Genomic DNA, 20,920 nt, shown 5'->3' with positions numbered 1-20,920 from the left:
GTTAAACTTGCAAACAACTCCAGATTTTCTTTTATCTGTTTGTCATGGAATCAAAAGGGAACTAGTCAAAAATTAAGAAAAATCTCCAAACAAAATGACATAACTCACAGGAGTATACTTAGCTAGGCACTGCGAGGGAGAACAGATGCTCTGACAAAGACTAAAGGAAAGGCAGCACTATATATAAACACAGAAGGGCAATCAGGGGAGTTAAAATAGCCGGTGAAAATGAGACACAGCTCAGCAGAATCAGATGACAAGACAAAGGACGTAAAACTTAAAGCAAAGCAAGCTACGAATAACTATAAAATAAGTAAATAAAAAGTGAACCACAGACATGAATGAACTTAATACCAAGGAATTGATATGAGAGGAGGGGGGGAAACACAGATGAAGCTAAAATCTAATAGTAACACAACAAAGAACAAGGCTGAGTACATTAAAGGATACGTGGGAATACATGAAGGAAATATAAACACTAAACAAACCAAATATCATTTAGAATATTAAAATGCACTAATATTAAAAAAAAGAACAACAAAAGAGATGAAAGCTTTTAAAGTGTCTTTTCCTCTATGTTTCTTTCAAATCTGGACTCTTACAGTTACTTGTCACATTCAATCTGTCATTCTTTTTAAGAAATAAACAAAATTATGTGCATTTACAGCATACTGGGTTGATTTTAATAGGTGACTAAAAGTGTTGATAGTTTTTGATGTGCCTCAAGCTAATATTATAGCCTTGATGGGGGAAAGGTGACAAAATGTGTGTGTGTTTGTGTGTGTGTGCGCGCATGTGCATGCACTTGTGTATGTGTGTCTGAGACTGAATGATTATATGTATGTGCATTGTCAAGAGAGGCAGGAGGTTAATTCAATCCTATAGAAACACAGCATGGACGGGATTGGACAGCACAGCCCTGAGGGTGTCACTGGCCTTAACCCCAATAGGGGACAGAAAGCGTGCCCACACACACACATGCACACACAATATGGACACTGTGACTTGAGGGTATGAAATGTGAAAAGCTTGGGAAAAGCCAAATTGTTTTTATATCTACTTTCTGGTGCATTTCATTTGGAGGCTAGGAGGATAAATGATGAACATGGATTAAAATATATATTTCTATTTATAGAAAATGCTGCATAAAACAAGGACAAGAAAGAAGAGGACATTTAGAGAGAAGCGGTGATGGAGAGCGGTAAGAGGGTTTGAGGGCATGGGGAGGGGACAGGGAAATGGAGAGATGAAGAAAAGAATGAGTGGTGCCTGTGGAGAGTTGGATGTGTGGGATAGGTGCATGGGTGTAGCAGAGAAGTGACCGAAATAGCGAGTATAGACAGCAGGATGACGCAAGCGTCAGAGGAAAATGGAAGAGATAGCCTAAAAATAAGCAAAGCATCAGCACAGCAAACTACATTTTCACTCACACCAGCAAATGTGCCAGCAGTGCATGTTGCTTTGGGTGTTTTTGTTTTTATGAGATTAGATGAATATGCATTGTTTCATGACAGCTACTTTAAATAACATTTGACAAATGGACTAAAAAGACTACAAAAAATTTGGTGAAGAATTTTAATGCTTTAAAAAAAAGGTATTACATCACGCTGGTGCCAAATTACTGTGGAGCCTGAATTTTATTTAGAGCTTCTAAAAGAAGATGCGGCGAATTTTGATTATCACTGTGATCATATGAGTCATGGGGCTTTGGAAGTGTGAACAGCCAGTGACCAGTGCTTTTTCACAGATGATAGGTGTTGATTTCAGGGGGTACAGAGAATACGTTTCCCAAAATGTTTAGAAACATTACCGATACCACCAACAATCGTTTTTGAAAGAAATATTAAAAAACTTTTGTGATAAAAATTAATTATCACTGGCATACATACTTGCACACTAAGTGTTGTAATCAAAGCTGGCATATGCACAACAGGCCTTTGTTTTTTCGCCAAAAAAAACTTTAAAACCTACTAAGTTATTAGACTTGATTTCACTGCGTGTTCCTGAATGGTAATGTTAAACTTTGTATTTATTTATTTTATTCTATATAACACAGAAGAAGTAGGTCCACTATTTGGTTGTACTGGAAGAAAAATGACACTTTAACCAAAATATTTATAAATACTGCATTTTTCTTCATTTCAAAGGATCACAGGAATTACTCGGTGAAAAGTGATAAGTTACTTCAAATAAATGCAGAAAGAGGAAGAGTCAACTATTGGGCTGTACTAAATAAGTCTGGTGTTAAATCGCACCAAATCACAACAACAGTTATCTCAAGACACTTTATTACTTAATTGCATTGAGCAAAATTCATACTTGAAATAAACCAGAGAAAACAAATTTAATAGTTGGTGTTGACAGGACATCAAGAAAGGGATAATGCTATAATGAATTTTTGGTGTTAAAGCCTTCTATTTGGTGAAGTCTCACTACTCTGTGAGGACTGTAAAAGATTTGTCACCTAATCTAAAGTATGGTGATCTGACTGTCTACTGAAGGTACTGTGTGTTTTGGCTCAATAATGCCACAAAAGACATCTTCTGAATATTTTGTCAATGTGGTCTTCCTTGAAAGACAAAGAAAAACATGATGATTGAAAACTGCGCTTTTTTTTCATAAACCCCTATTTTTTTCCCTTGTTGTGACCAACTGGAAAAAATGTTAATTACAACAAAAAAGTGATTAAAAAATAAAACTAGAATTCTAGTAAGCACTGAGAACTGATCAGGGAAGGGTATATTTAAAGCTCATGCAGTTTGTGCAGAACTGACTCATTGTGAAAGGAGCCCTTTTGCAATGAAAATGAGCTGAGTTATATTATATTTTAAAAACACTGTAATAAAGATAATGATGGGGCAGAAATCTGATTTTAACTGAGTTATCCAGTAAAGAACAGAACATCATGTGTATGGCAGGGTTATAAGTAAAGTAGGACAAAAACAGTGAAATACAAAAGTCGTGATTCCACTAATTAATATTTTAAATGTTTTCTAAAAACAAAAATCAAATTACTTAAAAAAAAACTGCTATAACAGTTAGCAGTTGATTAGTTACTCATTCAAGTTTTCAAGTTTCATTCAGGGTTTTTTTGGTTTTGTTTTTTTTCCCAGCTAAACAAATCTTAGTACTATTAATTATCTGTGTTGGTGTGCTCCACGTTTTTATCATGGTTCTTCTTTGAACTTGCTTCGGTGGTTTCTTGTTTCTTTAGTATCTTGTAGAAAACTAAAGCCGGTGTTATAGTCTCCCAAACAAAGTATGAGCATGAGATGTTTGAAGAACCATGTTGAGTAGACATTTACACCGTACAAGTCTTAAAGTTTGTCATATAATAGGTTTGGGTTTTTTTTAATTGTTTGATCAAGACAAAAATGAACAATTCTGTAATGCTCATTGTGGTGTTAGAAAAATAACTCACACAGTATAATATATACTGAACCATGAACTGAACCTTATGATGTGTCTACTGCTCTGTGTGTGTGTGTGTGTGTGTGTGTGTGTGTGTGTGTGTGTGTGTGTGTGTGTGTGTGTGTGTGTGTGTGTGTGTGTATGTGTGTATGTGTGTGTGTGTGTGTGTGTGTGTAACATTTGTATATGGAAAACCTAATATTCTGCTCGGCTTAAAGAGAAACATGCAGCCCATCCACCAATTTATTCCACTTTTTCTAATCAGCAGCCAGGCCAAGGATGTCTCCATACATATTCATGCTGCTCTGAAGATTCGGAGACATGATACATTTACAGCCTACATTTAGCATATTAGCCTTAATGTTATTAGACCAGCAAACACAATTTAGCGAAATATAAGTCATACACAAGTAATTTTGAAAATGAGGCAATATTAATTGTGCGATTGTCATCCAGTTTTAATCCCGCTTGTGTGATAGCACTTCAATCTCTCGAACTGAACGCGCCTGGCTGAATAAATTAGTACAATCAATGTATGACTAGATTCTTTGTCATGTGGACACACTCTGTGCAAATCTATGCAAATGTCTTATGAGGAGAGGATAAGAGAAACTCTTCTTGGCTAACAAAGCTCTTGATGATCACCGTCTATCTGACACTATGGTGTAATGTCATTTTCACCCTCTCAAAGGAGAAGAAAATGAAAAAGAGTAGGAAAATAAGAGGGATGGAAAACGTTAAGGTTCCAAATCATATATGTGCATGTTTGCCTTTATACTGATGCACAGGATATTTCTGGATGTAACAGTACATTATATTTTGATACCTTTTAAGCATTATTTTATATATTTACTTTGCTAAACTACTTGAGAAAAACCAGGTAATCCACAAATCTGCCATCATGACAACCTCTTCAAAAAAAAAAAAAGAGCAAGTTCCTCAACCCTCCATCCCCCACAATTTCTTTCTTTCTTCCTCCTTTCCTCCATTCACTTTTTATTGTTCTAACACCGTCTTTTCCCTCTTCTTTCCTTACCCACCCCTTTTCCTCCCTACCTCTATCCTATAGCCCCTAGCCACCACCCCTCTCCTCCTTTCCCCTCCCTTTGCTCCTCTCTGCCTGGTATTGATTAGAAGGCGAACCTCTAATCTCCTTAAGGTCATTAGGAACACTTAATTAAAACCTAGTTAGAATGCCTTTGTTCAACCAAAGCAAATTGCAGCTGTTCAAACGCGATTAGTATGATAACGCAAAAACTTGTCGGCAGGGAAAATTATAAGAGAGGATTCTTTTTTTGGTGGAAATGTTTACACAATTTAAATGCAGAGCTCTTGAGTACACAAGTCTAAACTACTGTATACTTGAGTTTGTGCCTCGGCTTCTGCTGTGTGTGCGTTAAAGGGATTGTTCAGTTTGCTGGTGGGTGGACTACGGGATTTTTACATATAACTGGCTTAGACTCGCCTATAGGACTAAAATGTAAAAATGCAACGAACAGAATTTGCTGTGCAGGCCCGAAGAACCGTTTCTCTTGTTCTTTTACTGTCATACGTGAACGTTGTCAGTATTATTCTCTGCCACTCCACCCCACCAACGAACCCCGCCCCTACGGCCTTTTCATCTTGTGCATTTGAACCGGAAATAGAAAATACTCAGAAACTTCACTTTTTATTTATTACTTATCAAAATTGAATCAGTCTCATTTATCTACATTTTCTCTATATTTTTTATTTTAAAATTTGATATTTAAATTTGAATTATGACATAAAATGACATGAGTCAGCAATACCTTTCGGACATGCACATGCACTTTTTGTATGTAAATTACTACCATATCACATATACAGTTAAATATAAACTACGCAATTTGGTTGCTTTTGAATCCATGGCTTCATGATAGACCTACTGGGATAATCAACTACTGTTGATATTTATCAAGAGTCACTCAGTATTAGTGTGGATCCCCGCTGAGTCACATCGAACTGCTGAACAACCCCTCAACAGCCTTGTTTTTTTTTTCCCCCAAATTAATGCGTCTCGTTTTCATTATTCTTCATAATTTCCTTCCTTTATTTCAACTGGGGGCCGGCTAAGTGACTTACAGGGCTTATTAGTAAATAATAATAATAATATACTAAACTTGGAACTAAGCTGAACAATGCTGATCCATATTTATACTGAGGTTTACTGAGATGGTTAGCAAAATCATTTATACGATTTTAATGGCTTGTTTATTTTCCTGATTGATTGGTTTATTTGTGAGAGACTGCATTAAATACTTATATAGCGATTTGGCACATAGGTTGAATATGTACATAAATGAATAATATATGAACGACATAAATGATTTCCTGCAATTCTTTCAGTGGCCGGAGCAAATCAGCGTTGCCTAGCGACCTTGATAGCGTTCCTCTTTTCCTGTGAGAGCCACTTGTCTGCAACCCAGACGCATCCCACGTAGGTGGGGGGTAAAACATTACTACCAGGCAGGGGGTAATTATTTAAATCGCAAATTAATGCCTTGCTGTCAAAGACAATCTTTGGTGTTCTGTAACAGATGCAAAACGGATATGTCGCACTGTTTGCTCTCATGCCGCCTCCGGGGCTCTCAAGTTTCCGTTACTTGGTTCACAACAGTGTAACGTTTCACCGCCGTTACTTTGTGCCCGGTATCCTGCCGCCTCGGGCGCTGCTGGCCAGATGGCAGCTCGTGGTAATCTGCTTAGCAGCGCGCGCCGCGTGTTCTGAATGAGAGAGGTAAGACAGAGAGGAAAAACAAAACAAAAGCGGAGCTCTGTCAAGTTCAGTTTTTGATTTTGCTTTTTTCTGTTGAACTGTAACGGGCAAAAAATAATTCAAGTCATGTTTGGAAAGGACTATTTTTTCTACTGGAGCGGCGTCTGTTACCGCTGACAGACAGGTGTGTGGAGGAACAGGTAGCTTGTTTTGTACGACTCATGTCAGAGCAACAGGTTGAATGTTTGTTGGCGCTGCACTTGTGATGGGGAGAGAGCTTTGTGCAGGGAGTCCGCAACGACAGGTAAATCTCATAGACGTACCACATATTTTAGGCTGGCTTATCTGCATAGGTTTACAAATTTGCGCAGCACATAGTCTTGTAGGCGGTTTTAGATAAAGTGTAAGCTTTTCTATCTGCTAACGGATAGTATAGGTTGAAGCCTGGACCAAGTAATATAACACTAGAGATGACTGCACTGCTGGCCTCTTTTTGTGCGTCTAAATGCGAAATTGAAGCTGCTAAGTATTGTAATGAAGAGAGCTTTCCGCTAAGCCTCAATTTCCAACAAACTTGTGTGAAAACCCGTTTGGTTGGATAAAACCTGGGAGCCAGATGCCAGAGGAAAAAGGGCATGTTTAATTCAATGGGAAATGAAGAAAAGGAAAAAGCAATGTAGCAGTATCAGCTGAGCTGTGCCTCCATCAAGCTGTACATGATAGTGTAGGCTTTGGCTAGGGAATAGCCTGCATGGCATTTCACTCTCCCCAGATTTGTCTCATGTTGGATTTTGGTCTGACCAGGTCTCTCTTCCCTTCTCTCTTTTCCCTCTCTAGATTGTAAAATCCTACCTATCATGTGAGGGCTTTGGTTACGGTTTTTGTGTGCATGTGTGTGTGTGTGTGTGTGTGTGTGTATGTGTGTGCCTGTGAGGGACAGTGTAACAGAGAGCTAAGAGTCATAGCTTCACCCCAGGAGCACTGGCCTGTAAAAAAATGTTACTGTTACCCTTAAACCATGAAAGCATGACAGTCATCACTTATTCAAATCCTGCTAGAACTCTTCCAAAAGAAATCCAAATTCAGAAACATCTCTCTGCCTGCAGGAATGTTCCAAAGTCCAGACCTGAGATGCTGGATCCCTCGGAGAAACTGATTCTGGAATGTTGTGGAACGAAAGGCCTGAGATGGACTGAAGAGAAGGGAGACTGGAAAACAGAGGGAGGGGCGAAGGGAGACAATGCGCAAAGGGAAAGGCAAACATGGGGCATAGGACACAACAAATGGAGAATGAACGGAGGTAGAGAATCACTTCGTAAGTTATGTAATGACAGCAAGTGGGGAAATAGAAATGATATGCACAGAAGTTGGAAGGACAACACAGATGCCTCTGGGATGTTGTCAGTTGCAGAAAAAGAGGGTGAAATTGCACAAAGGGAGAGGGAAAATAATCTGTGGCCTATCTTTCTGTGGCTGCTGTCCCTGAAGAACATCAGTGAACAAAAGATGAAAAGGCAGAACATCATGAGGATGAGGTGGCGTCATATTCTTTTCTGGTTACCTCTCCTCTTCCTCAGCCTCTGTCCAAAACCTGCTTCTTCACAGGTAAGAGCTGCTTAAAGGTTATCATTTCTGATTCAGATGCTGTTTAGAAGTCAGGTTAGGGTTACCCTAACTCATTAATAATGGCTCTGTCCAGGTAAGTTGAGGCACTGCTGCAGTGAGTCAAAATAAATCTGAAGAAAAAAAATAATTACATCATTATTAATTTCATCATGTAAACCTATGCTTTTTCTACATTTGTATCTCAAAACATCTTCAGATACATCATTTGCAAAGAGTACATTTTCCAGTTGAACTAATTCAAATAATATGCCTATATATTTTAATTATTTTGCTTGTAAAGGTCTTAATCTTGATAAATACATCACACGCAATTGTAAGAGTTTTCTATACAAAGATTTTTGTGTTACATTGTGATTGATATTGTTATTATTTCTTTGAAGTAGATTCAAATACAGTATATGGCCTTACAAGTTATTATTGTATCCAAATGTTTGTGGCTGCAGTCCCCAAAGCTACAAAAACATGGCCAGGATTAAAGGGATTATCAGACTTTCTCAATCTTTCACAGGGACACTTCCCACGAATGGAGAACATTGCTGCCTTTAAACCCGTGTCGACCTCGCCGCCTCGTTACACCTGTGGCTTTCCAGAGCGGAGCAGCTACTGTCAGTCACCTTCTTCTCAGGCTGAACTGCTCACATGTTATCAGGCCTTCTGTGTCCAAGAGTGTCCCTATAGATCCTCCACGCCTCCGTATGCTCCGCTGCTGCTGGCTGCACACAGGTACCTTCATTAAGTTCAGAGTAATGTCAGGTATTTTAGAAGTTATTTTCTGTCGAAACCTTTAAGGCAAAGCAAAATTAATAAATTAAAAAAATAAAACAATTGACTTATTTATTAAATTGTGTTAATGACATTACAATCGGTGTCTTGCTAATAACTGCAAGTTATTTGGTTTCTTAGGGAGAGCATACTGACATGCCTGCACTTCATTCCACCAGGGGTATCTGTGTAACTGAAGACACTAACGACACTCGTCCTGGTACTCAGAGAGAAGCTGGAACCTCTAACAGTTTCGATGGGATTTCTAGTGGATCCGGCAGTTTGTTGTTTCAGCCAGGCCAGGATGGGTGCCTGGTCACTCCCCCTTCACAGAAACTTGGAGCAATGGGTTCCCTCACCTTGGCATTGTGGATAAAACCAAGCTCTGCTAGAGAAATGTGAGTCTGAATTTTGTAAGCTGTAAGAATACAGTTGTCATTGCGTAATTGGAGTTAAGAATCCTTCTTTAAATCGAATCATCCACTGAGTACTGCTTTTGTTAAAATTGATTAATTATTAGTCTTATCATACAGTTCATTGTGCAGTACAAAATGTTTAGATGGCTTGACAGACAATGATTGTTTACTTCTTAACTCATAAGAAGCAAAAGTCAGACGATAGCTGTGTGTGCATGTACATGGCAGCTATTTAATTGTGTGCGTGTGCGTGCATGTGTGCGTGTTATCATATACGTTTTCTACTACTTGAGGTTTGGCTAATCTTTCAGTTGCATCATCCCTTCAAACCCCCTCCTTCTTCTGTAAAGTGCTGCAGTTCTGGTAGTTGTTGGAAACAAAAAAAATATTTAGCAAAATGCATTAGGTTTTGATTGAAATGTTTTCTGTTTGATTGAAAGCCATGTTTACAGTCAGCAAAGAAGCCAATTAAATCAGGTGGAAAAAAGGAATTGGAAAGGCTAGTTCATGAAAAAGAGAAGCCAATCAGATGAAATAGAGGCAGAACATGAGAAGATGGCGTGGCTTTTTTCCTGACAAATCCTATTTTTAAAAAAAACAAAAACCCAAATGGTGAAATTTGTTTTGGGAAAAACAGCATCACCATTGCAGTAAGTAAGTAAAAGGACAAGTAGGTCTGTGCCCGATGTTCCCTTTGTATGATTGCAACAGGTGAAAAAGATTGAATATCTATTTGATCCAATTCAGGTTTTATTTAGATCGTTCCAAATAACAGCAACAGCTGTAAAGATCCCAGACAATCAGACAACACCATATGAGCAACCATTTGATTACAGTGGTAAGGAAAAACTTCCTTTTAAGAGTTAGAAACCTCCAGCAGAACCAGCCTCAAGGAGGGGTAGCCATCTGACGAGATTGGTTGGGATTGAGGGGAGAAAGACAGGACAAAATACTAGGAATGGGTGAAACACACATGAATATTTAAATTTTATATAATGTATTTATATATAGTCAATTATTAGTACTGGGTCTCAAATACTGTTATATAGCATCAGAGTAATGCTACACTATCCTGTTGTAGCGATGACATATAAACCACTCCTTCTAGACCACTGTGAAGTTTAGTCAAAATGTATATATGATGATAATATGACATTATCATCATAAAATAGGAAAATTGACATCCTAGAAAATGCTGAGGCCATCTTTTATCTTTCTCTCTCTCTATGTTTGTCAGTTTAAATGTCCCACGCACACATATGATTTACAAATATTTACATGAAAGAGAAAGCCCTGTGATATTGATCCAATAACAAGGAGCAGGTCAGGTCTGGTGAGATCAGTATAACCATCAGGAAACAATTAGCTGTCATGTCACAGACATGTTGTGTGTAAGAGACAGTGGATGAGAGTGTGCTGGTATGTTCCAGGCAAGGGTAGCATGGTGCAGAGTTACACAGTCTCAGATCAGCTTGCAATCACACACACATGCACACATTCACATAGACAAGGCGCTTGCCCACACTCAAAGAGATCAGCTGGCTTTACTCTGCAACCCTATCTCTTCCTACATACAGCAACACTTAAGGCAGGTGATTTGAACAAAATGGCATGTCAAGAAATTGAAAGTAAGCTAAAAAAAATACATAATGCCTTTGTTTAAATTCAAAAATTTAGCTGATAAAGCAGGACTAAATTGATTTGGCAGTGAGCTGTTTTTACACTGTCAGACTAGGGATGGACACCTTAAAATAAAAGTATCAAACTAAATTCAGCTTCAGTTGCAGAGAAACCATCTTATCTTAACTGTAAAAATGTAGTGCCTGCATTAACCACAGGTTAACAAAATTATGTTATGCTAGTAGTGGAAAAGGCAGCCTTGAGTTGATGGGCTCATTCTCACGTTTGTAGTGTTCAAATGCATCTGAGACTCAGGTAATGTCAAAGCAATAAAAAGCTTTACATAACTTTATTATATAACTACAGTAGTATTCAAAAGACTTGTAATATTAATTTAGCTCATCAAGAAACATAAAATGATCTGGTGAAGTGTCATTATATTGTTTGTTTTTTTAATATGATCAGGAACAGTTCGCACCATTTTCACAAACAAGGACAGGTTTCCTGGAAATTTTGAGTGAGCTGTTAAGAATATTTGGAGATTTCCAGACATATTCACTGCATTTACTTATTCAGCAGTGTACCAAAAAGATAAGTGTGACCAGGATCTTTACACTAGTGATAGCTTTGAAGGAACTTTAGTCTAACACCAGACAGGCTACATACATTTTGTACAAACTCTGTGGATGTTCAGTTAAATGTCAGTGTCTGTTAAGTTTAACTCGGATGGAGAATCATCCAGAGATCAAATCTCTCCTTTAAATTTCACGCTGTGATTTTTGTTTGTGAAGTTGTCTGTCTCAGGATTCAAATGACAGACAAGTCTTGTCTTGGTCTGTGGAACATGACACCTGTATGGCTGAATGCAACTGAATGGAAGTAATATCTCCCCCCCTTCACTCACTCTTTCTCTCTCCGTCGCTCTCTTTCTGCTGCTGTCGTTGGCTATCATTCTTTTGTAGTAGAGATGATCATGGCTGCCATCAAAGAAGCTAGATGAAAGGAGGTCTCTATCCTCACCTCTGTTCATCTTTCCTCACCCCACTGTCTGTGTCCCTCCCCCTCTTTGTGATTTCACATCCATCCCCTCTGAACAATGAACAGACCCAGCCACCTGTTCTTCCAGGCGATGGTTTTTACAACACTGTGACTTTGCTTTATAGAAACAGATTATGGTGATAGTAGTAGCAGTATGTATGTTGAGTATTGTGAGGTACAGTTAGGTCCATAGGTATTTGGACAGCGATACTTTTTTTCTCCTCTCTGCATACCACCAAAGTGGATTTTAAGTCAAACAATAAAGATATGATTAAAATTCAAACTTTCAACTTCAACAAAATGTTGTAATAACTATTCAGGAATGGAATTCAACCATTTTTAGACAAACAAAAGGGCTGGACAAGTTGTAAAGATAAGGATTGTTTGTAGTACTTGAAAATCCTAGAAGTGTGGTACTAACTTGGCTATTGTAGAGTGTTTCTATGTCTTGAGAAACTCTTGGTTTGCTTTTGCAGTACCTTTATTATCCATTTGCACTACAAATTGCTGTCCAATCGGTTTTGCAGCAGTTGGCTGAATCTGAGCCCTGCACACCTCAGAATTCATGCTGCTACTTCTTTCAACAGTCACATCCTCAATAAAGAACAGTGACCCAGTTCTACTGGCAGCTATACATTTGACATGTAGTTGATAAGATACTCCTAAAGTAATGTAATGTTATCTGTCTGAGATTTTTTTTTTCTTACTAGGTGTTGGTTTTTTTTTTTTTTTTTTTCAGCTTATTGACACTGACCTCAACTTTTCTTTGGACCTCATATTGAGAGTTTTAGTCAATTGCTACCAAATACAAGTTCCATCCTTAGAAATCCACTCCAGAACTTTTATCTGTTTAATTTGTCATTGAATTATGAGTCATGTGGACATTAAGTGGACATGAAATTGACATAAAACTGGTTGTCGGTTACTTGTCAAATTATTTTACCTCTGATAATAGGGGCCATGTATTTAAAATATTTGTATTATGTTTTTGTTAAAACTCCTTCAGTTAAAGCTGAAAATATGCACTCCAGATATCTGGATTGTCTTTATTAAAATTCACTGTGGTGGTCAAGTGAGAAAATTACAAAATTGTCTTGTTATCCAATAAACCAATAGGTTGACAGTCTAAAAATTGCTTAATTTTAAGTAAGCATATAGCTTTAAAACAAAGAAGCAAAGATTTTTTACTGGTTTTCTGAAATGTATGTATTTTTTCCCCACATATATCATTCTTAATATCAGACTGCTGCTCACATAAAATTAAGTTGGACTCTGTGATGTTCAGGTCAATATGTATGGCCAGTAATAATTGCATACCTTCCTTAATAGACACTTTTATGTGTGTGTTAAAGGAAAAGTACTTGAAAGAATTTCTGACTCGTGTTGTACTTATAGTAATTTACCTATTGGTATTTTTTTTATATTTGTTTTCTTTAGCCTGTCTTTCTATCTTTCTCTCCACAGAGACTCACTTTTATACCTATGTGCTTGTACAGACATACATTCAAATGCTCTTTTTCTCTTGCATGTACCTAACTGTGATTTATAGGGTTTCCTGCTCTGGGTTCATAAAAGCCATGATTTCCCATAAAATGTCAGTGATGGTGGTTAATATGACACGTAGAGAGTGTGTGCATCTGCGCCTCAGCGTAGCAGCGGAAACCTTACAGTCATGTAAAATATTGATATTCCATGTGAAAATGTCAGAATGAGAGACTGTGTGTAGTGTTGCTCAGCTTCATGGGTGTTAGAGTCCATTCTTCCCTTTGTTTCCTGAGGTGAAGCTTTAAAATTCTTACTGCTAAATATTCATGTGAACCTTTTTGGACTGTCAACTGATGCAGACATAATTGAATCCTTTATTGTTTATGTGTGTGTTTTTTGTTTCTCTCAGGATGCTCCTGGAGAAAAGTTCAGAGCAGCGGCTGTTTTTTTCTCTGACCGTGTCTGGGGAAGCTATCATTCTGCGATATGGTCAGTCCAACAATCAGACTTCTATGAACAGCTTTAGAACAGAGGGCAGACTAGGACTGGAGAGGTGGACACATCTTGTTTTGCAGGTGAGTAATACATAGTTTAAGTATCCCCATGGTGAGTCGTGTTAAAGATGCTATGGTTGGACACTGTCAGAGGTACATGAATTTGATCGTGTATATTTACATCCAGCCCGTTTGTAATCATTCTACCATGAGTTTTGTTTTTAGCTGCAGTACTTAGGGCTGTGAAAGCGGAATTGTCTCTTTTTATTATAATCTGATTTTCTCTGTCATCCTCTGTGTCTGTTTTACTCTTTCATTCTCTGTCCATCTTTTTCTCATCCACTCTGTGAGCTGGTGGTAATTATACTGGAAAACATCTGTTTTGGAACAGCTGCTGGGGCCAGGGGCATACACATTACTTCAGACACACAGACACAGATGCTTTCCTTACACTTTCAACACAATATTTCAAAAGTCTATGGCCTGAATGAAAACAAAAGCAAACAAGCAAACAAAAAAACAAAGCTGCTGAATTTTAGTTACTTAAGTTATTTGGGACTTTTCCGTGATTTGTACAATATAACAAAGAAAGTACAGTCTTGCCTATACAACTGTATCATTTTTATTTTACTTAAATATTTTTCTGATTGTTGATTCTTTTAATATTTTTTTTAGATAGCAGTACTTTAGTGCATGTGCTTTTGTACATAAAATTTGATAATTTTATGTATTGGTTGATAATTCTTAACTAAATACATTTGTCTAATTAAGTTATCAATATTTTTTCCCAGCTAAACTTGGCACCTCTCTGTGAACTTGTGAGTTTCTCAATGCAGTGCCTTTTTCTGCCTAAATATTTTACATATATATGTGCTGTGTGTTTTCTTTGGGTTTCTTTGGTTTTATTCATTTTTATTTCTTTTTTTCCACACTATGAGTTGATGTAAGTTTTATATGAAGTAGAATTTTTAGGAAACATTCAGTAAGAAATACAAGGTGGTCTGGACAAAATGAGGCTTTCATTAGCACTGATCACTCTAAAATGGCAGGTAGTGAAGTGGAGAGAGTTTTGAGGCCCCAAATGGATCCCTATGTGTGTTGATGTGAGTGTTTCTGGTCTGTTGAAGGGTATCGTTTTACAGATTACTCCACTGGACAATCTCTCTCTTTCAGGATCTCTGAATAACACTAAGGCTAGTGTAGGGGAAAAATATGGTTAACATGGTAAGCCTTAAATTCTTGCAACCTAAGTTGTATTTTTTTCTGTAAAAACAGCAAAAACAGAAATTTTAACAGGTATTAGTAGAATTTATCCTGTTAGCAACATGATATGGAATTTAGCTGTTGAGTACAGCTGACATACATTTTAGGACATCCAGGAAAACACCTTCAGACATCAGATAAAGGCCTCAGATGTCTGACCATAAACAAAAAAGCACAACTTTTCCCATCAAACCTCCCATCAGACCTTTGACAAAACAGCATCAGACTAAAAACGGAAAAAAACTGCATCAGGCGATATAGTCTCAGCAAAAACACATCAGACAAAAGGGTCTCAGAAAAATCAGCACCAGACTAAATAGGTCCTAGAAAAAACGGCATTGGACTAAAGGTTCCATGCTTCTGACTAAAAGGTCTCAGTCAAAACGACATCAGGTTAAAAGGGCTCAAAAAATGGCATCAGATGATATGGACTCAGGAAAAAAACGCCATCAGACTAAAAAGCTTCAGAAAAACCACATCAGACAACACAGTCTCAGAAAAAAGTGAGAAGCTTCCTGCCAGCCAAATTATTTTCCAAGTGATCAGTGTGCGAGAGTGGCAGAACATGGCTGTGTCTAAATTCAGGGGCTGCTTCCTTCAAAAGCCACATCTGAAGACCGATTATGTCAGAGTTAAATGATGAAAGCTGTCCAGTGTCATCCAAATGTGGCCAACAAATGCATCCTACCGTTTTGGAGGATGGGTCGCGCCTATGCTTTGTCCTCCCAGGATTCATTGCAAATCAAGGTTGAAGGAATTTTTGGGGAAGAATGGTGGATGGTCAAACGATGTGGTCCAGAAATAAACTTTTAAAAGTAAGTGCTGAGTTTTATCGCCCTCAAATATCCAGCGGAACAAATGTGAGTATAACAAAGACTCTTAAAAGTTAAATTTAGCTAGCTTTTGGCCAAGTTATGTGACATTACTGATATTGCCACTAAATGTGGGTTAGGTCCTCGATGATATGTTGGTTGGTCAGTTAGTTTGTTAGTTTGTTAAGTTAGTTTCTGGCCAAGCTGGGTCTGTTTGGCGATGTGAAGTCAAATGTACTTAAAAGTTTTGGGAAAAAATGAGCAGACAGTTCACTTTTTGAGCTGTGTATTCACTGTGACCAAACATTTGACCTGTGAATTTTGGTAAGGAAACAGACAGACTTAACCATGATATGCGGAAGTCATAGTTACATGAGCTCTCATCTTGTAATGAGCAACTGATAATAAGACAGACAGTAAATGGATAAGTCCTCATTTTGTTTCTGCTGTTTTTGGCATGCTTATATTATACAACCTGAGACCGTTACCTTTCTTATAAAGCCCAAGATATCTGCAGGATTTTGTCCTGTTTCCCCTTTTTTAGTTTTTTTTCCTCTCTGATAGATAAAATATTTCCATGTGATTCTAAGAGAAAATTGTGTTTTCATCTGATAGTTAACAGATATTTAACAAAGTTATCTGATTTTGTTGTTAACTGGCATGGTTAATTTCCTTCCGCAAGTATTCAGAGTCAGGAGAGACTGAAAAACCCACCAGTGAGAGGTGATGGGACAGAGGCTTTCCACCCCTGATGAAACAGCCGGAAAATTCAGCAATGCGAGGAAGAGGAGGAGGAAGAGGAGCCAGCAGCAGCTCAGAGAAGATGAGGAGAACAAATAGCGGTTCTCTGTAGTTTAGAAAATGGTGGAATCATTTAAAAGAAATTCTAGATGTTTGTTTCTTGTGTTTGCAGAGGTATCGCCAACACAAAATATAACAGCTTCATTCAGGGAATCACAAAAATAAATTTGTGATTTTATTTGAAATCTACAAAAGGATCACATATTTTTAGTCTACTTTTAGCTATTACTGTGATATTGCCCTTTAATATAACTAAGTAAAGCTTTCAGACAGTCATACAGGTATAAAGTAATATGAAATAGAAATAAATACCTTAAATTTGAACTAAAATGTAATATTTGAGACAACAGAGTTCAATTCCACCACTGATAACTTTTTAATGTATAAAAGTATAACGTAAGACCTATTATATTTGTATCGTCAAAATGAAAAGAGACTAGTTTCATGAGCTACTCTAGAAAACTAGTTTACTAGCTAAAGTTAACATTACTGTTGGCTAAAGGGACTGAGGCCATGGCTGTGGCATTCTAACATACACCTCTGATGAAACATCACAATTTTCTCCAATAAAAGTAAAATAAATGACATAAAATAAAGACTTTCTCTATTTCGGTCGTCCACGGCTGTAGCTGCTATCGTCGCGGTTGCTAGGCAACAGGAGGTGCATTGTAGGCTCGGTTAGACCGTCTAATTTAACAGCCAGCTAGTCTTTGCAGGTCCTTCCTTTGCATTACCCGGCCTACTTAGACCAGTCCTTTGAAGGACGCAGGCCCTGACCTGATAACAGCGTCACCTGCTAGAAGCTTCTCTCTGAGGCACTTTTATCAGTAGCATAAACTCAGCCGCTTACAACAACTCAAAACACCTTGCTACCTCTTGTGGGGAACACCCCACATCACATCAAGAACTTCACCGACAAGGTCCAGAAACTTACCCTGGACCCAGATGAAACCATGGTGTCCTTTGATGTAGTCTCCCTCTTCACTTGCATACCCACCACGGAGGCAGTGGAGACTGTCAGAAAACGACTACAAGAAGACAGCTCCTTGGAAGACAGGACCAACTTCACACCCGATCAGATTTGCACACTGTTAGATCTCTGCCTTACCACAACATACTTCAAATACAACGAGGGTTTCTACAGACGAAAACATGGCTGTGCCATGGGCTCCCCCGTGTCACCTATTGTAGTCAACCTTTACATGGTGGAAGTGGAAAGAAAGGCTCTTGGCTCTTTTAAAGGAAGAGTACCCAGCCACTGGTACAGATATGTAGACGACACCTGGGTCAAAATCAAGACACAAGAAGTGGAATCCTTCACTGCGCACATCAACGCTGTGGATAAAAACATCAAGTTCACCAGGGAAGACACAAAGGATAACTTTTTGCCCTTCCTGGACTGCACTGTGCACATTGAAGAGAATGGCAACCTCAACATTGAAGTTTACCGGAAGCCCACACACACGGACCAGTACCTCCTCTTTGACTCCCATCACCCTCTGGAACACAAACTTGGAGTAATTAGGACCCTACACCACCGGGCAGAACATGTTCCCTCTAAGCCTGAAGGGAAAAAGAAGGAACACACACATGTAAAGGAAGCACTTAAAACATGCGGTTATCCTAATTGGGCGTTTATAAAGTCAGCAAAGATGCACAGAAAAGAAGATCAGACACCAGCGAGGGAGGATAAGAAAGACAGACGCAACAATATTGTCATCCCCTATGTAGCTGGTGTATCAGAGAAACTCAGGAGAGTTTTTCTCCAAGCATGACATCCCAGTGCATTTCAGACAACACCCTCAGACAAAAACTGGTTCACCCGAAAGACAAAACTCCTAAACACAAACTTATGCACTGTATGCTGTACAGTGCAGCGAGGAATGCCCAGACCTCTACATTGGAGAGACCAAACAGCCACTTCACAAGCGCATGGCACAACATAGAAGAGCCAACTCCACAGGACAAGACTCAGCTGTCCATCTGCATCTAAAGGACAAAGGTCACTCTTTCGAGGATGCCAATGTTCACATTTTGGACAGAGAGGACAAATGGTTTGAAAGAGGAGTGAAAGAAGCCATTTACGTCCACTGTGAGCGACCATCTTTGAACAGAGGCGGTGGTTTACGACACCAACTGTCTGCCAGTTGTCTAATCCAGTTTGGAGATCCCTTCCCAAACGCCCACTCATATCCTGGGCCATCTGACCTCAGGAAATCACATGATAGGGTGGGGCCAGGTTTCACAATGAGCTCACCCGAAACCCTGGTTGATTGTGACCCACACCCGCTTTCACACCTTGACTCATGTGATTAGGTAGAGGATCATCAAGGGGTCCTTTGTCCCTCTTTGGGGGGAAACTCCACTGGGTTTAAATCTGGGACTCTCCACCATTTGACCCTTAGAACTGAAGAAGCTTCTCGGATGAGAGGTGAAACGTCTTCAAGCAACTCAAAGAAGTCCAGACGCTTTTCTTTCCAAGCTCCTTTGACTACGATGACCTGGATGACTGAGAACCTTTACAGACACATTTTATCGGAGACCTTTTAGTCTGATGCCATTTGTTCTAAGACCATATTGTCTGATAATGTTTTGTCAAAAGCCTGATGGGTTTTTCAGTGGAACATTATGCTTTTTTGTTTATGGTCTGACAATGTTTTCCTGAGACTTGAGGATTTCCTAAAATGTACACTTTAATATATGCAGCTCCACATATCTCTTGGCAGTTTTCAGTTGGTTTCCCCCAAGGATTTGTGTCTTCTCCCAGGATTGAACCAGTAAGGCAAATGTGTAAACCACAATTCTATGCCATGAGACACCATAACTGTTAACAATGGAGAAAAATCTACCATGGTCACCTTTCTATGTGAACTCAGCACTTTGAGCCTAGATTTTACTGTAAATGAGCGCACGCCGAAAAATGCTGAAAAGGGTTTTATGATGAAGCACATGGCAGGTATAATGAGGTTGTATCTAAAGTAAACACAAATGGCTTATAATATACAGTGGGGCAAAAAAGTATTTAGTCAGCCACCGATTGTGCAAGTTCCCCCACTTAAAATAATGACAGAGATCAGTAATTTGCACCAGAGGTACACTTCAACTGTGAGAGACAGAATGTGAAAAAAAAATCCATGAATTCACATGGTAGGATTTGTAAAGAATTTATTCGTAAATCAGGGTGGAAAATAAGTATTTGGTCACCTCAAACAAGGAAAATCCCTGGCTCTCACAGACCTGTAACGTCTTCTGTAAGAAGCTTTTCTGTCCCCAACTCGTTACCTGTATGAATGGCACCTGTTTGACCTCATCATCTGTATAAAAGACACCTGTCCACAGCCTCAACCAGTCAGACTCCAAACTCCGCCATGGCCAAGACCAAAGAGCTTTCGAAGGACACCAGGAAAAGAATTGTAGACCTGCACCAGACTGGGAAGAGTGAATCTACAATAGGCAAGCAGCTTGGTGTGAAAAAATCAACTGTGGGAGCAATCATCAGAAAATGGAAGACATACAAGACCACTGATAATCTCCCTCGATCTGGGGCTCCACGCAAGATCTCATCCCGTGGGGTCAAAATGATCATGAGAACGGTGAGCAAAGATCCCAGAACCACACGGGGGGACCTGGTGAATGACCTGCAGAGAGCTGGGACCAAAGTAACAAAGGTCACCATCAGTAACACACTACAATGGCATGGAATCAAATCCTGCAGTGCCAGACGTGTTCCGCTGCTGAAGCCAGTGCATGTCCAGGCCCGTCTGAAGTTTGCCAGAGAGCACATGGATGATACAGCAGAGGATTGGGAGAATGTCATGTGGTCAGATGAAACCAAAGTAGAACTTTTTGGTATAAACTCAACTCGTCGTGTTTGGAGGAAGAAGAATACTGAGTTGCATCCCAAGAACACCATACCTACTGTGAAGCATGGGGGTGGAAACATCATGCTATGGGGCTGTTTTTCTGCCAAGGGGACAGGACGACTGATCCGTGTTAAGGACAGAATGAATGGGGCCAAGTATCGTGAGATTTTGAGCCAAAACCTCCTTCCATCAGTGAGAACTTTGAAGATGAAACGAGGCTGGGTCTTCCAACATGACAATGATCCAAAACACACCGCCCGGGCAACAAAGGAGTGGCTCCGTAAGAAGCATTTGAAAGTCCTGGAGTGGCCTAGCCAGTCTCCAGACCTCAACCCCATAGAAAATCTGTGGCGGGAGTTGAAAGTCCGTGTTGCTCGGCGACAGCCCCAAAACATCACTGCTCTTGAGAAGATCTGCATGGAGGAATGGGCCAAAATACCAGCTACTGTGTGTGCAAAACTGGTAAAGACCTATAGTAAACGTTTGACCTCTGTTATTGCCAACAAAGGTTATGTTACAAAGTATTGAGTTGTATTTTTGTTATTGACCAAATACTTATTTTCCACCCTGATTTACGAATAAATTCTTTACA

At 39.1% G+C, this 20,920-nt stretch overlaps 1 protein-coding gene across 8 annotated transcripts in view; it reads left to right on the top strand.

Moving 5' to 3' along the window:
- The first annotated feature begins 5,795 nt into the window (after positions 1-5,795).
- ush2a (Usher syndrome 2A (autosomal recessive, mild)) overlaps positions 5,796-20,920 on the top strand; it is a 215,687-nt gene continuing 200,562 nt past the window's right edge. The window contains exons 1-6 of one of the 8 annotated variants that reach the window (XM_085169883.1): positions 5,919-6,452; positions 6,986-7,007; positions 7,255-7,753; positions 8,283-8,497; positions 8,716-8,934; positions 13,505-13,670. In XM_085169883.1, the coding sequence (XP_085026009.1) occupies positions 7,006-7,007; positions 7,255-7,753; positions 8,283-8,497; positions 8,716-8,934; positions 13,505-13,670 (1,101 nt within the window). In that variant the 5' untranslated portion in view covers positions 5,919-6,452; positions 6,986-7,005. The other 7 variants (XM_085174318.1, XM_085173628.1, XM_085172926.1 and 4 more) reach the window with 7 other exon arrangements.

Source organism: Neolamprologus multifasciatus, chromosome 1 (assembly GCF_963576455.1).
Source record: "Neolamprologus multifasciatus chromosome 1, fNeoMul1.2, whole genome shotgun sequence".
Taxonomy (NCBI): domain Eukaryota; kingdom Metazoa; phylum Chordata; class Actinopteri; order Cichliformes; family Cichlidae; genus Neolamprologus; species Neolamprologus multifasciatus.
Note: the sequence above shows the minus strand (reverse complement) of the source record. Positions and strands in the feature narration are given on the sequence as shown.